This window comes from Lonchura striata, chromosome 16 (genome assembly GCF_050655825.1).
Source record: "Lonchura striata isolate lonStrDom1 chromosome 16, ASM5065582v1, whole genome shotgun sequence".
NCBI lineage: Eukaryota > Metazoa > Chordata > Aves > Passeriformes > Estrildidae > Lonchura > Lonchura striata.
In genome coordinates, this window is record NC_140718.1 from 2,927,144 (window position 1) to 2,944,308 (window position 17,165).

Sequence of the window (17,165 nt, forward strand, 5' to 3'; positions counted from 1 at the left end):
GCACAGTTTGTTGTTCATATATGTAGTCACTTGTATGGTAGGTAATTCTGGGCATAATCGTTACCTGGATGCAGTAGTCTTGGCTTGGATTAAACAGTTTCAGTGAGATGCACGGTGTGACACCCAGAGTGTTACATACCCACTTAGTGTTAGCTGCTGGCAATAGCCAGTCAGCCGGTTTCTTTCCACCTGTTTCTATTACTCCACAAAGGTATTCTCTTTGTGTTGGGATTTTTCCTATGCATCTCCCTTTCCCTGTTACCTGAGCCAAGGTAAGCCCCGGTGTTGTCTCTTTACCCTTTTTCCAAAAACACTGATTCGGATTAGTTCCATTCACTCTCCTGGGCTTTGCAGTGACCCCTATGGCTTCATAAAATGGGGGTCTTAAATTATAGCACAGCCAACAGTCTTCCGTCAGTTTTGGGTTGGTTCTATTTAGGACACCATAACTTGCTTTCATAACCTTCCAGAGTATATTACCCTCCTGGGTTTTTTCCTGTTCGTCTCCTGGAGTGTTTTCATTCTGAATTTTATTCTGGGTCTGATCCCTTTCTTTTGTTTGGTTGGCTAAAACAACCTTCTTTTCTAATAACACTGGGTTTGGCCCTACAGGTTCAGGATCAGGGGGCACAAGTTCCTTCTTTATAAATATTAAGCTACCAAAATTGCCAAAATCAGCCGAATATAAGCGAACACCCTAAGTTTTTCCAATTAACCATATACTATCCTCTGGCCTTAATGCAGTAATTTGTATATTCCTGCAAATATTTTCTGGGGGTTTATGACCTGTCCAGTAGCTGGGAGGAATACAACCATCTGGCTTCCAGACCACCTTAATGTATGGATCAGGAGTGGGGGGGTCCCATGTACCAGCTATTGTTTCACAACCCCAATATGCACAGTAATATTGTCCAGGACTATTGCAATACCCTTTACCAGGATTTGAAGCAGGACACATATAAAACGATGAAACCCAATGGGAACCCCAACCAGTACCTAAGGATGCCACAGGTAACTGGAAAGTGGGAGCTCCAGCTGTAGTATTGCTCCTTATAACTCGTGAATCCTCCCATCTTCCTAAAGTCCACTTAAAAGGTTCATGAGTAGTTACTTCCGCAGTATTACAATATATACAAAGGAAAATCACAAGCAGTAAGCAAATGGCATGTGGGGTCTGGTTTCTCACACTGCAACAATTATACCTTTGAGCCCAAAAACTATTTCTGCCTTTGTTACTCCCAGTCCCGGGGTAGTTTCGCAAATATTGCTTGTGTATTCCATCCTGAGGGCTCCTTCCTCCACAGCTGTTTACTCCTCTGCCTCGCCTGTCGACTCGGGTGCTTCGAGCCACAGGGTGTACCATCTTCTCAGCAGCAAGAGTATTCTTCAGGAGGGGATTTATGCCCTCTGGTGCCTTGCCGCATGCAATAAGAACGCCAATTCTGATCTTTTACCTCTGATGCGGTACAACTGACCCCTTTTAGGTCTTTCTTACAAAGGCCTTTTATGATCTCTGCCACAAATGGGCTCGGCTCGTTTGTATGGTAGCAGTAATTTGAGAAAATTTCCCACCACTCTTTAGATTCCAATCGGATTTCCCCTCTAGTCACTTTACAAGTCAGTACCCAAGCTGTAATCTCTCTTTGTACGTTCCAACAGGAATTGCAAGTTCCTCGTGGAGGATACCCTCTGTTGCAATGTGACCACCACCGTTCCCCACACACCTTACAGATATAGCATACAAAAGGATAGCAATTACAATTTTGATTTTTACACTTTAACACTTGAATTACTAATTAGCCCACTATCTAAGTAATATAAGTCTGATGTGTATTCAATCTGATAAGAGTCCATTAGTTTCTCTGTAACTTCAATTTCAGGTTCCCGGGAGGACTGGTTACTTGCCACACAGTGTTGTTAACTGGTCCTTTTACTCGACTGGCATGTGTCCATCCTCTTTCTGCAGTCCGAATTGCAGTTTCTGTAGTGAGTAACACAAGATAAGGACCTTCCCATTGTGGGGTTAGTGTAGATTCTTTCCAGGATTTTATTAACACATAGTCTCCTGGGTGTATTTTATGTATTTTTAAATCTAAAGGGGGTCTTTGCGTAATGATTCCTTTTTCCCAAAGTTCATTGCGGCGTTTCATTAAGGCAATAATATATGAGGTTATTTTATAGTCTTTTAACCGGGGGTGGTCTCGGGGTTCCTCCAAATCATATGGCATCCCGTATAGCATTTCAAAAGAGGAAATCCCAACATCTGCTCTGGGTCTTGTTCTTATGTACAATAGGGCTAAAGGGAGACACTTGACCCATGTCAATTTTGTTTCTATTATTAATTTGGTTAATTGCTTTTTTAGTTCCCCATTCATTCTTTCCACTCTTCCCGAACTCTGGGGATGCCATGGGGTATGGTATTCCCACTTAATTCCCAGAGCTTGTGAGATATCCTCAGTTATTTTGGACACAAAGTGAGGTCCCCTATCAGAATCTATTGTTTCTACTATCCCATATCTAGGGATTATTTCTTCTAATAATATTCTGACCACTGTCTGAGCAGTAGTCCGAGTAGTGGGGTAAGCTTCTACAAAATGGGTGAGATGATCTACTATTACTAACAAATATTTATATCTACCCACTTTAGGCAATTCAGTGAAGTCTATTTGTATTTTGGCAAAAGGCCTGTGAGCTAATTCCCTTCCTCCCATGGGTCTTTCCCTAAGATGTTTTCTGTTTACTTTTTGACAGATCAGACAATCTCCCACTACTCTTTTAGCCAAATCATAGATTCCAATACTCATATATTTAGTGCCAAATTGATCTACTAATGCCTGAGTTCCCCAATGAGTCTGGTCATGCAATCTTTGCAAAATTTCTGAGGCCTTGCTTTTAGGTAAAACAGTTCTCCCATCTGGGAGCTTCCATTGTCCATCAGACCCCTCCTCAATTCCCATCTTTTGTAATTTTTCCTTTTCTTGAGTGGTAAAACTATATATTTGCCATTTTTCTTTGGGGGAGTTCACAGATACAGTGTCGCTCTACCCCATGTTCCCCTGAGTTCGTAGGGCTGCTTTTTTGGCTTCTTGGTCAGCTAAATTATTTCCTCTGTTTCTAAAGTCCAATCCTTTCTGGTGTCCCCTTAAGTGGACCACAGCAATTTGAGCCGGGTCCCTTAAGGCATTTAAAACTTGGACAATTAGCTCTTGATGAATTAGATCTTTTCCCTGTGAGTTTATAAGTCCCCTTTCTTCCCAAATTTTTCCAAATGTGTGCACTACCCCATATGCATATTTAGAGTCTGTGTATATTGTTCCAATTTTTCCTTTTAATAACCTTAAAGCCCTGAGTACTGCATATAATTCACAAGCTTGTGCAGACCAGGAGTTACTTAGTGGTCCGGATTAAATTACCTTTAAATCTTTTTCCCCAATTATAGCATATCCTGACTTTCTTTTTCCTTCTACAACCCGAGAAGAACCATCTACAAACAATCGCTCCCCTTCGTCTAATTCTTCCTCTTCCAGATCGGGTCTAATTTTTGTTTGACTTTCAATAGTTTGAAAGCAGTCATGTGCTAACTTTTCATCACAGGGTTTCCCATACAAAAATTGGGCAGGATTTTGCGAGGTAACCACTTCAAGTGACAAATTGGGGGAATCAATTAAAATACCTTCATACTTCAGAAGTCTAGAATCTGTAATCCATTTATCAGCTTTCTGTTGTAAGATTCCTCTGATATTATGTGGGGATAACACTTTCAATTTTCCATTAAAAGTTATTTTATGAGCCTCTTCTACCAAAAGGGCAGTGGCTACTATAGCCTGCAAGCATGTAGGCCATCCTCTGCTCACTGGATCCAGTAATTTAGATAAATACGCTACAGGCTTCTTTTTATCCGCCCATTCTTGGGTTAAAACCCCGTATGCTGTTCCTCCCTCTGTATTAACAAACAAATAGAAGGGTCTTTTTAAATCAGGTAGGCTGAGGACTGGCGCGTTTACCAAATCATTCTGGAGCTCCTGGAGTCGCTGATCATCCGTGGGGCTCCATTTCATTAGGCTATCTTGGCTTAATTTATCATAGAGGAATCTGACCTTCTGACTGTAATTATCAATCCATTGTCTGCAATATCCAATTAACCCCAGTAGCTGACGAACTTGCCTTTTATTTCTGGGGGCTGGAATCGAGAGGATTCCTTTTACTCTTTCAGGATCAATCTTCTTTACCCCTCCACTTAAATAATGCCCCAAATACTTCACCTCCTCCTCTACAAACTGTAATTTAGATTTGGATACTTTTAGTCCTTTTAGGCTTAGGAAGTTTAGTAATTTAATACTTTCTTGCCTCACTGTTTCTTCTCCTGTCCCAGCAATAAGCAAATCATCCACATACTGAATCAGGGTCGTCCCTTTATCTACTTTATATTCCTGAAGAATTTGTTCCAAAGCTTGGCCAAATAAGTTAGGTGAATCCGTGAATCCCTGCGGCAAAACCGTCCACCTTAATTGCTGCCGCCGGTGTGTTGCCGGATCCTCCCATTCAAATGCAAAATAATCCCTACTTTTCTCATCCAGGGGGCATGCCCAAAAGGCATCCTTTAGATCAATAACACTATACCATCGATTTTCAGGTCCCAGACGGCTCAACAAAGTATATGGATTTGCAACTACTGGAAACCGGGCCAAAGTCCTCTTATTTATTTCTCTTAAATCGTGTACCAATCTGTAGGACCCATCTGACTTCTTTACAGGCAGGATGGGAGTATTGAAGGGAGACATACAGGGCTCTAAAAGCCCTTTTTCCAATAACCTATCTATTTCAGGTTTTAGTCCTAATTTTCCCTCCCTAGGGATAGGGTATTGTTTTATTCTTACGGGTTTGCCAGGATCACTTATTTCCACTGAAAAAGGCTTAATCTGCAATTTTCCCACCGTTTCTGGGGTATACCACACCTCAGGATTAATTTTCTTTTCATCCTCTACCCTTAAAGGGCAGAGCTTTATCTGTAATTCTTTATTTACAACTTCTAAATTAATACCCAATTCTATTATCAGATCTCTCCCTAATAAATTGTAATCTGCTTCAGGTACCAGTAGTAAAGAACCTATACCAAATTTGGAATCAGTTTCTACTATCACATCCTTGATAACAGATACCTCAAAGGGCTCTCCTTTTGCCCCAATTACATGTACAGTGTCAGATGACTTTTTACATCCAAGCGGCAAGGCTTGCACCGTGGATCTTTCAGCCCCGGTATCCACTAAAAATTCCATCTCTTGTTGTTGGGGTCCTACTTTAAGCTTTACCAAGGGCTCCTTATGATGTTTCTTCCCCAACAAATAGAGCCCTTGACACCCCTAATCTTCCTTAAAGGCCTTCTCATCCGCTATCCGTTGTCTGCATCCCCTCTTCATATGTCCCTTCTTTCCACAGTAGAAGCAGACAATTTCACGACCTCTTTCTTTTCCTTCCCTAGAAATATAACTCTGCTCCCGATTCTCCCTTTGTTCTACATTCCTTGCACGGAAATTAGGGTTAGGCCCTTCCCGCACAACTGCAGCCATAATCCTCACCTGTCTCTTGAAATTCTCATCCTCCCTTCTCACAAAAACCTTCTGCGCTTCCCTCAAGAGCTCCTCTAATCCTCTAGTCTGCCATCCGTCCAACTTTTCCAGTTTCCTCCTAATATCTACCCATGCATTTGCCACAAACTGCATTTTCAACACCGCCTCTCCCTCCTGGGTATCAGGGTCTATCCCAGAATACAAACGGAAGGCTTTCCTTAAGCGCTCTAACCATTCCGTGGGATCCTCATCTTTTTTTTGTTGTAATCCAAAAGCCTTCTTCACATTCTGCCCCCGCGGAACTGATTGTTTTATTCCCTGAATGATGATGTTTCGCAAATCACCCATGTGAGTGCGATGCAAGGGATCCTGGTTATTCCACTGGGGATTTTGTAGGGGCCACTTCATATCTGCTAAGGGTCCTTGGTGGTGTTCGTCATCCCATATCCTCATACCCGTTTCCCTTATCATCCTCCTTTCCTCTGCCGTGAACAAAATCCTTAGTATTGACTGTAACTCCTCCCATGTGTATACATTGGGCCCCAAAAATTGGTCCAACCGTTCTGCCACTCCTAGAGGATCGTCCAACAAATGTCCCATTTCCTTCTTAAAGTCCCTGACTTGCCCAGAGTCTAAAGGCACAGTTACATAGGCAACCCCTGCTATTTGGGGTGGCTGACCTTCCTGTCCCACTTGGGGATTCGGGATCATACCAATGCTTTGTTCTCTTAGGGGAAACATCCCCAATTCCTGTTCCTTTTTTCTAGTCTGACTTCTAGTTACCCTACGATTGTTTTCCCTTGTTCCTCCACTCTCTGCCTCATCATCAGAGTCTGAAGGAGCCGTGGGGACCCCGGGGCCAACCGGCTCCGCAGGCAGCTGGGGATATATATTTTGACTGGCAGGGGGTGGGAGTGGAGGAATATATGGAGGAGGAACGTAGGGGGGCATATTATCTTCCTCCTTGTTTTTCTTGTTCTTTTCCCTGGCTGATAAGGCAAATAGTTTTGTCCTTGTCTCCCCAACTGTCCACAGGGAAGCATATTCGCTCTCTTCTGAATCAAAGGCTTCCTTTGAGTTAACATATATATTTAGAGCCTGACAAATCCAATCCACAAAGGACCCGAATACCGGCCAATACAAATGGTCTCCCCTAATTTGTTTCCCCCCCCACACTTCCATACAATAATGTATCATTTTAACTTTGTCTTTCCCTTTTCTAGATGGGAAAGCATCCCAATTAATTATCATCAAACCCAAGGGGCTATCCCTGGGAATCTGGGGAAGCTTAGCATGGGTCCCCTCTCCCATGGGACCAGAGCGCTTGCTTTTCCTCTGTCCCATCTTCCGGAGTGCACTCAATTTCTCACACACGTGCTCCCCTGGTTCGTGGCCCAGCCCCTCGCGGGGAATGGAAAACGCACTAATACAGAGTCTGCACTCACTTGGTCTCCACGAGACCTCTCACACACAGCACTCCGGGAAAACCACCCCAAACCGAGCGGGAAACCGGCCTATACTCACGCGTCCTGCGTCTTCGCTGGTTCTTCGTGCACAAAGATTACAGGGGTAACCGGTTCTCCTTTGCCCGTTACTCAATTTAGGTTCATCGGTGGAGAGTGATCAGAAAGCCTGGGGCAGCCGGGCCGCCATAAGGGCGGGGCGCCTCCCGATCGTCCCGTAGCGACTGATCTACTTCTCCATCCGAGTCACGGCACCAAATTGTTATAAATTGTGACACGGCAATTTGAAGTGTCTTAATTCAATAAAGCAATTTTATTTAAAATTAGCAAGCGAGTAAGGCAGGCAAAATCCAGCGCTGGGCGGCCGGGGAGTCTCCTGCTCCACCAACGGCGCGCAAAAATGTTCTGTCCCAACCTTCCTTTTATCCCCCCTTTTCTCCTTGCAGACGTGACTCTCCAAATGTAGTCTGAGTCTGGTCGTTGTGATAGCTTCTAAGTCTCTTCTTTTGAGATACAGCAAGCAGACCAGATACACACACGCCCAGGACTTTAATCTCAACCTCCTTATCACCTTGTAAGCAAATAAGCATTTCAAAGACACACCAGTACATTCTTAGCCACTATCTTATGCAAAACAAATTAGGTTAACATACCACAGTACATTCTTATGCAAACCAAGATAAGCAAGCATATTACAGTGAACAAATTATCTTCTACTTATCTCACTGGAGAGGTTTGGGGAGGGGTCTGGGGGGTCCTGGAAGGGTCCTGGGTGGGGTCCTGGGAAGGGTCTGGGGGGTCTCAGGGGACATCCTGGGCTGGGCTCGATTGGGGTCTGGGGGCTCTCAGGGGGTCCTGGGCCAACCTTGGGGGTCTCTGGGGGGGTTTGGGGTTCCTGGAGGGGGTCCTGGGGAGATTTGGGGGTCCCGGGGGGTCCCAGGCCCACCCTGAGCCGGGGTCTGGGGGTTTGGGGGAGGAGCACAACAGGGGTTCCCCCTGCCCCGATTTTGGGGGTCTCCCATGGTGCCCCCTCCCCAAAAAGCTCCGAGGGCCCCTGAAGTGGCTCCTGTTCCACCGGGCGGTGCCCCTGACCCAGGACAGCCCCCAGTGAGTCTGGCGGGCTCTGGGGGGTTTGGGGGGATTTTGATGGTGTTTTTGGGCTTTAGAGGATTTTGTTGGGAGTTTAGGGGGAAATATTGGGTTTTTGGAGAGAATTACTGGGTTTTGGGGGGGTTACAGGACTTTTTGGGGTTTTGTGGCTTTGGGGACATTGGATTTTGAGGGATTTTTTTTAGGGCTTTCGGGATGTTGTTTTTTGGAGGGTTTATTGAAGTTTTTGGGAGTTTTTTTGATTGTTGATGGGTTTCACTGGGATTTTATTGGATTCTTTGTGGTTTTGGAGGGTTTTATTGGGATTTTGGGGGGTTTAAGAAGAGTTTTGGGGGGGCTTTGCAGTTGTCCCAGAGTGTGGGGAAGGGCTGAGAGGCACCAAAATCTCCTTTAAACCCTTGAAAGTCCCAATAAAACTCACAAAATCCCAATTAAATCTCACAAAAACCTCATTAGAACACCCCAGAATCCCAATAAAAGCCCACAAAATCCCAATTAAACTCGAAAAATCCCCCCCAAAAATGTACCCAAAACCACAAGAAAATCCCCCCAAGACCCAAAGAAATACTTGCAACACCCCAAAACCCCACAAAATCCCCCAAAATCCCACCACAGAAAAAAACCCCAAACAAAACCAAAAACCAAATCCCCAGAGAATACCATTAAATACAAAAAAAAAAAAAAAAAAAATACAATAAAATGCCCAAAATTCCAGAGTTCCACAAAATACTTAATTATTACAAAATACACACACCAGCACTGTGAGCTGCCCCCCCCCACCACATATTCGGTTACACCAGAGCCACACCAGAGCCGGGTTTTTTGGCCAATGCCTCATTTACAATCCAATACATGTGGCTGGCCTGGAGATGGGCTGTCCCAAAAGGCGATTCTGGAACACCTGGGAGCTGATCATGCTGGTAGCGACCCAAGATTGGGATCGCTGGAGTCCTCCGGGCTGATACATCTGAATGCCACGGTTCCCATAACCTCATCAGGAAAAACTGTCCACACCTGCACCTGGATTGTTCAACCCTGGCTCAGAGAAAAGAACTTTATGAAGATGTGGGACTCTGAATAGAAAGAAAAGGCAGATGACTGAAATCCTGGCCTCGGGCAGAAAATTTCCTATAAGAACTGCAGGGCCCAGGAGGGTGGTGTGTGTGTCGAGGGGAACCTCTGCCGAGAGGCTCCTTCCTGTCACGCACCCAGCGCCGAACCCGGGCTCAGCACTGTCCTTTTCCTTGTGCCTGGCTCAGAGAGAATTCATTCCTAAAAAAATATTTTATTATTTCATTTTGAATTTGCCTGGACTAATTTTCATTTATAAAAGGGGAAAGCGGACTGTGAGGAGAACAGAGAACATCTAAACAACAAATCACAATAACATAATTCTACATCAATAAAGCTTCTCTTAAGATACACACAATATTCTTCCCTTAACTGCAAGAGCCAATCATCTCATTATCTATCTATTACAGTTTGGATGGAGACCAGAACAAATACCTTGCAAAAGGAAAAGAGGGTACAAAGGTCCCTGCAGTCCCCTGGCCTGGTACCCCAGCCAGTGGGGAAAGGAAGGGGGCAGCATGTGGCCAGGAGTTTAAAAGGAGGCTGTGTCCTCCAAAACTTTGAGAGAGAAAACCCCAGCAGCAGATGTCCCCATGGACTCTCTCCCTTTATTCAAATGAAGATGCAGGGCTCCTCTGGCTCCCTTATGGACACTGGCTTTTCACAGCCTGGTTTGTATGCACACCCGTTTCCTTGTATCAGAGTATCACCAGCCTGCAGTGACTCCCTGCCACTCTGGTGTGCAGGAGAAATGGAACCAATTTCCATGAAGGCCCTCCCAGAGGGAAGGAAGAACACACCCAGAGGAGACAAGCAACCCCTGCAGGCATCCAAACTTCAGCACCAGATGCGGAGTGAGTCACAGAGGGGACGTAGTGGGTGCATTTCCCTCAGCCTTCTCCTGAGACTCAGCAGCTGGGGGCTTGCACTGCACATGTCAAAAAGATGCCCTCTGCACCCGGGGAGCTTTGGACCATCCAGGTGTCCTTTGTCCCCTGAGACCTCCTCTCCTGTTCCTGGTTTTTGCGCTCCCTTACCCCTTCCCTCCTCCCCTCCCCGAGGTAAAAGGGACAGCAACTGTGGCAAGCACATTTCTCTCCCTCTCAGTATTTATCATAGAGGTGCACAGAGAGAAATGAAAGAGAAAACAATTTCTATTTCTGCTCCTTGTTTTTCCTATGTGGAGTGTGTTTGGAGAATTATTTACCTGGAGTGAGTGCATGATTGGATTCTGGGGAGGATTGTTTGAGCCTGATGTCCAATCCAATCCAGTCCAATCCAATCCAATCCAATCCAATCCAATCCAATCCAATCCAATCCAGTCCACCTGTGTCTGGACTCTCAAGAGAGGGTCACAAGTTGTGTTAGAGTTAGAAAATAGAGTATATAGTTTTAGTCTCTTCCTTTTTATATAGTATTTTTTATAAATGAAAATTTATTCAGCCAAATTAAAAATAAAAATAGTTTTATTAGCGGTCAAATTCTATCTAGCCAGCCACGGAAAAAAACCCAAAACAACACAGTGCCGAGCCTGGGGATCAACCCTGGGTGTGCAACAAGGAGTCAGCCTCAGGAGAGATTTTTCACCTATGCCCACGTGGGAACTCAAAATGTCTCTCAGACATTTTTAGAAGTTCCAGGCCTTGGTCAGAGGCATTCTAGACCTTGGCAGGCAGCTGCAAACAACTGTGATTTTGAGTTTGAACCATGGAATGAATTACCAACTTTGAAGATGGAACAAGCAGTCACAAAGGGTTAGATAGTATAGTAAATGTAGTTGCAAAGCAGAGGGAAATTTTTTTTAGTAGTGTACAGGGGGGTTTTAGCACATGTACAGGGGGGGTTTTACTTTGTACATGGGGGTCAGAAGTTCTAAGATGGAGGAAAGTGGGCTGATCCTGTCCTTCCTCTTTCTTCTTCCTTACCTCCATGTTCTTGGTGATGTTGGGACTCACAGATTGGTTTAGAGTAGAAAAGCACTTGGTAATATAGGTAATAGGTATTGGGGAATAATTGTAAATATGTTATAAGTAATATATCTTATAAAAGATAGCAGCAGCCCTGGGCAGGGAGAGAAAAGAAGAAGACACGAGACAGTCAGGGTGTCAGGAGTGTGTGCATTCCTGCCTGGGCTGCTGATCAAACAGCCGCAGCCCGAGAACATAATCCTGGCCAAGCTGCACCTTCTTACTTGTAAATCAGTTTCCAATATACACCCAGCCTCGCTTTCGAGGGTGGAGGGGGGGCTAATACAAATGAGCATAATCTAACAAGTATCCAATATTACACATTTCATTCAAGGAATGGCGCAAATCATGTTTACTACACATAACAGTATATTACTGTATTTTAGCCATTGTTATAATAAAGAAATCAGTCAGACTTCTGAATTGAGTCAGACATCGTCATTTCTTCTCATTGGGTTCGCCTGCATTTACAATAAGCAACCATGCAGTCGGGGAGTTCTGTTGGAGCAGTTGCTGGATTCAGAGCCAACAGGCCAGAATAAAAGCTCTGGATTAAAACCCTCCATCAGAACTGACTCCGTTTCTTCATTTTCACTTCAAAAGCTTCTCCAGCAGATGGAAACCTGAGGGAGCGGACCCTCTACGAGAGGAAGCTCCAGCCCGCCGCCACTGGAGCTCTGGCATGCCTGGATTTGTCTCCTTGTGCCCAGCTGAAACATCCAGCTAGCCAAAAGTGTCTCTGGGGTGAAAGGCCACAGTTGCCGCTATTTGGATCAGCCTTAGGGGCCAGACAAGCCAAGGCATGTCCCGTCCTCATTATTGGCAATACCAATAGGTCCCAGTGTGCCACTGGCAGCTGGGGCCTCAGCCACCTCCTCTCTCCACAGCAGCGCCCGTGCAGCCTCACAAGATTGGACAAAATCTTCACTTGCAGAGACCTGTACCTGCCATCAGCCATCCCCAAGCCAGGTTCCAAGATCTCGTCCACAGCTGCATTATCAGCTTGTTGCTGGGGCATGGTGACACCGCCCAGAACAGGACCCTCTGTCCCCGAAGGTGCTGGCCCTGGTGTCTGGCCAGGACTGAAGGGAGGCCCCTCCTGCCAGGGAAGGGCTGGAGCAACATCTTTGGGCTTCAGCTCAGGTGGGTGCTACCACCAGCACTGGCAGAGCTGCTTGTCTGGGCACAGCCAGGGGTGGGCAGGCAGGGGCTGGGCAGGGGCTCCTGAGACACCATGTTTTGGCTTTGCTTTTAATTTTAGAAATTACAAATTTTTAGAAATATTTAGATTTTTTCTTCTTTTAGAAAGAAAACCCCAAAAATTTCTTCCCTTTTTCTACAATAGTTTGGATTTTTCAAAGTAGATTTAAAATTTTGAAAAACTTAGAACATTTTTATACTACTAGAGTAAAAACTTGAATTCAATTTCATTGGTCATATTTACTCTGGGAAGAACTAAGACAACCCAGGGCACCTAATCTGCTGCAGAAGCTCTTTTCCCACTGCAGATTTGTACCTAGTCACAACAACTAATGTAAAACCTTTTCCCTGATGTTTTCCAGGACTTCTGACAAGCTCACCTCTTACTCTTCAGAGACAAACTTTGAGCACAGTGGGAATCTCCTGCTGTGCAGGTAGGTCTCCTCTTTTTATCTTGGTTTAGGGCAAATTTGGGAAATGACCTCCAAAGGGGTTCCCAAGAAAACAGCAGCCCTGCCCCCAGCTAGTTTGGGAAAATGATTTTTTGGAGAAAAGTGGAAAAAACCTCTATATTTAACAGGAAAAGTATTCACCGCCAGAAAAAAAAAAAAAAAAAGAAAAAAAAAAGAAAAAAAAGAACATTATTAAAATATAAAACCTCTCGCCGCTTAGAAGAGATTACAAACTCAGAAAGTCCCCTCTGTGGGCTGTGGCTCTGTGAACTCATTCTGTTATCAGTCCCTGAGACCCTGGAAATTCCGCAGCCCCGGCCCAGCCTGTTGGGCCACAGGTGTGAGCTGCTGGGGCTCTTCTGGGTGTTCAGTCCAGAGCAGGTTTAAACAGTTCCACGAAAAAAGAAAAACCACAGTCCAGAGAAATTCCCGTCCTCAGCTAGCTAAATACTAACTAAAAAGCAAAGGAGAGCTCTCTCCTGCTGTCTTGTCTGTCTGCAGACAGCAGAGTCCAGGAGAAGGATGTGGGGGAGCAAGTGCAGTTTCTGACAACAAACTCTGCGCTTCTTTTTGCCTCCCCCTTCACTCTTGGAACCAGTCCTAAAGGTGCAAAACTTATTTCTGGGCTGAACTGACGAATGGGGATAGAAACATCATAAAGTCACCCCAGGACAGTGTCCCAGCTGCAACTGGGGCCTTGGCTAGCTCTTCTCCCAGCAGATGCCCCTCTGAATGGGGCAAAGAATTCCAAGAACGGCCAAACAACTCAGTCAGGGACACATCTGCCCGACATTTCCTATCTCCATGCCCATGCCTGATGTCCCTGTCACAGCTGCATTACCAGCTTGTTGCTCTGCAGATGCTGCCTCCACCCAAACTAAACCCTGTGTCCCTGAAGGTTTTTCTGAGCAATGGCCCTTGGATGAAGCAAAACCTTTACAGTCAGGGCAGTCCATTTGTACAGAAGGGGGTACACTCTGGGGGTACAGCTAAGAGCATGAGGTCACAGAGGGCTCTGGGTCACAGCAGGCTGAGGTCACAGCAGGCTCTGGGTCACAGCAGGCTGAGGTCACAGCAGGCTCTGAGGTCACAGAGGTCCCAGAGCCCCGTGGCTGCACAGCACCACAAGGCCCCAGCAGGCAGTCCTGGAGCACAACTGCTGCGGCAGCAGCGGCGGTGGCAGCAGTGGTGCTGACATTGGGACAGCGGTGTCAGGACAGTGGTGGCAGCGAGAGCGGCGGGACTGGCACAGGGCAAGGCACCATGGCCCTTGCTCTGCGCCTCCTCCTCCTGCTCCTCCTGGCCGTGGCCCTGCCTGCCAGGGCTGCCCAGGCTGCTCCGCTAAAAGTGGGGGGAATAGGTGAGCCGGCACCTGGCTCCCCTTTCCCGGGACAGCGCTCCCTGCTCCCTGGGAAGTGCTGGGGATGGTTTTCCCCTGGGCTTTAGGGAGGGTTTCCTCTGTAGGAGGGAGAGAGCCCCCGTGGGCCCTGGGCAGCCCCATTTTCCTCTCCAGGGATGTTACACAGGACAGGGAAAGAGGGTGGAGAGTGACCAGGAACCAGCCCAGAGCTCCCCAGGCCCCTGTGTATCTTTGGCCTTGCCCATTGCCACCTGGCTTCCACAGCCTTATTGATCCCCTTGCAGTGTCCAGTTCCCGGAGGCAAAAGGGGATCCCAGCACAATGGAAATGGGTCTGGTCTCTGCTTCCCTCTAGATTTGGACCGCGACTTGAATGATTTGCAAGTCCTGGTGAATGACACTTTGAAGATCTTGGAGAATGCTGGAGGCAAGTTCTGCATTTCCCTTTTTCCTGACAGCATAATCAGTATCAATGTGGCAAGAACTCACACATGCCATTTTTGTTGAGGGTTTAAGAATTCTGAAAACTTTTCCCTGCTCCCCTTCTGGAGCCCTGAGTGATCCCACAGGATCACTGTCAGTGGAAGGAAGGAGCATTTAGATGTTCATCTTCCTCCCATGTGTGCAATGCCAGTGTGTCCTTCCATGTGCTCTGTGCAGCCACAGAGAAGAGCAGAGAGGGAAGGGGCTGAGCCCAGGGCTGTGCCCCGGGGCTGAGCCTTGGGTGCAGCCTGAGGATCTCCTACATTGCCACGGGAGATGTTCTGTCCTGCCTTTCTTTGCAGCTGAACCTGTTGGTGAAGGTGCTTCAGCTTCCCCACCCATACCCATTACTGAGCCTCTGGGAGATGCTGAGGGTAGGTCAAGGCCTTTCCCCCTGTGAGAGCTGCTAGCTCAGAGCCCAGAGCTCGGCCAGGGGGGCATCGCTGCAGGTGCCAGGACAGAATCACACACATGTGTGCCCTCGCCCTGGGCCATCCCCTCACCGCTTCTGTGGCTCAGTGCTGCCCGTGCAGATCTGCAGAGATGGCAGAAGCTTCTGTGGCTGTTGAGTTACAGGTGTGGCTGCAGGGAGGACTTCTCCAGCTCCTTTGCTGGTTACTACCCGCAAGCCCATCTCCTACCGCAGGGGTGAGTAGTGTGTCCCTGATGATCCCTCAAGCTGAGCATGGGTTTTGTGGAATCCATTCCTGGGAAATTGTATGGGTTTGCTCTAAGGTCCTCCAACAGGAAAGAACAAAGCTACAGGACACAAGAAACCCGATGAGCCATCCAAAAATATGAGGCAAATTCTGAAGGAAATGCTGCAGGCAGGACAAGGTGGGTGCATTTCCTCAGTCTTCCCCTGGGGCTCAGCAGCCAAGGGGCTTTCCCTGCACATCTGGACAGGCTGTGCCTGGCACAGCGGGAAGGGATCCATGGCAGCCTCGCTGCCCCGCTGCTGCTGCTCTCATGCCCTGCAGGGCTGTTTCCCAGGCTGGCCTGGCTGCAGCTTCTCCCCAGCCTCTGCAGGAAGGCACTTGGCACCAGCTGACTGGGAGCCCAAATTCCACCACAGCCCATGCCCACCCTGAGATCCTCTGCAATTTCCCAGTCTCAAGGCAGATTAGGAGAGGTGGCAGTTTGGAGGAGGGAGTGGCTCATAACCTACCCAGAAATTTTATAAGGATTTCCTGATCCTTAACCATGCTTGCCTTTGACAAGCATTGACTCCTGAAGATGCCAACTCCACTATGTGGAACAGCCCCGCCTGTGTCTTTTCTTTTCTCCAGAAGTGGATGTAGAAGCTGGGCTGAAGGCAGCATTTCCCAAAGGAAGCAGTGGCTCATTGGCAGCCTCTGCTTCAGGAAGGGAGGTGCTGCCAGGCACAGTCACAGGAGGTAATTGCTGTGCCTCAGGGTCTGCGCCCTGCTGAGTCTTGAGCTGCCCTCTCTGCTGCTTGGCAGTGCGGGCACAGCCCGGACAGGGCCAGCACAGCCCAGAGGAATTATTATGCTCAGGGCACTCGGGTACTGAGCAGACCTGCTGGGGTCCCTTCTTGGGAGACACGTCCCGAGACCTGGGAGCGACTGCACAGGGTGCCCATGGTGGGGAAGGGCAGAGGGGGAGAGCAAGGCTCCAGGGTGTCCTGTAAAAGCTCTGCCATCTCCTGTTGTGGCAGAGGAGCTGTTCCAGCAGAAGGACGATGGGCAGTTGGTAGGACAGGAGGGAGGGAGGGAGGGAGTTAGGAAGGGATATTTGCAGCACTGCCTGCTGCAGTTTTCCCCAGGGATTGAAGAGAGTTTCCTTTGTGCAAGAGACAGAATTCCCATGGACCCCGTGCTGCTCCAGTTTCCTCTCCAAGGGATGTTGCAGAGGGCCTGCAAAGTGGATGGGGATTGACCAGGAGCCATCCCAGAGCTCCCCAGGCCCCTGTGCATCATCAGCCTTGTCCTTTCACTTTAGGCTCTCACGACCTTCCCCAACCCCCTTGGAGAGCCCCTTCCCTGAGGCAGAAGGGGATCCCAGTACAGCATGGAAACGGTTCTGATCTTTGCTCCCTTCTAGACTGGGATCGTAAATTGCATTATCTGGATGCCCTGCTGGATGAAGGATTCAAAATGTTGGAGAATGCTAGAGGCAAGTTCTCCCTGTTTCTTTCCGGACAGAATAGGCAGTGACAAGGTGGAAAGAACTCATACATTTGCCCTTTCCCTTAAGACCATATGAAGTTAGATGGATTCACGAAAATTTGCCTGCTTCCATCTAGAGCCCTGAGTGATCCCACAGGATCACTGTCAGTGGGAGGAAAGAGCATTTAGCTGTCAGTTTTCTTCCTGTGTGCAATGCCAGTGTGTCCTTCCGTGTGCTCTGTGCAGCCACAGAGAAGAGCAGAGAGGCAAGGGGTTGGGCCCAGGGCTGTGTCCTGGGGCTGAGCCTTGGGTGCAGCCTGAGGATCTCCTACATTGCCACAGGAGATGTTCTGTCCTGCCTTTC

The 17,165-nt window shown here is 47.4% G+C and overlaps 1 protein-coding gene across 1 annotated transcript in view; it reads left to right on the forward strand.

The window, feature by feature from the left end:
* The first annotated feature begins 12,194 nt into the window (after positions 1 to 12,194).
* LOC146765921 (uncharacterized) overlaps positions 12,195 to 17,165 on the forward strand; it is an 80,372-nt gene continuing 75,401 nt past the window's right edge. The window contains exons 1-4 of the mRNA XM_085593500.1: positions 12,195 to 12,234; positions 14,545 to 14,616; positions 15,420 to 15,509; positions 16,737 to 16,791. Of these exons, the coding sequence (XP_085449626.1) occupies positions 12,195 to 12,234; positions 14,545 to 14,616; positions 15,420 to 15,509; positions 16,737 to 16,791 (257 nt within the window). The remainder of the gene's footprint in view (positions 12,235 to 14,544; positions 14,617 to 15,419; positions 15,510 to 16,736; positions 16,792 to 17,165) is intronic.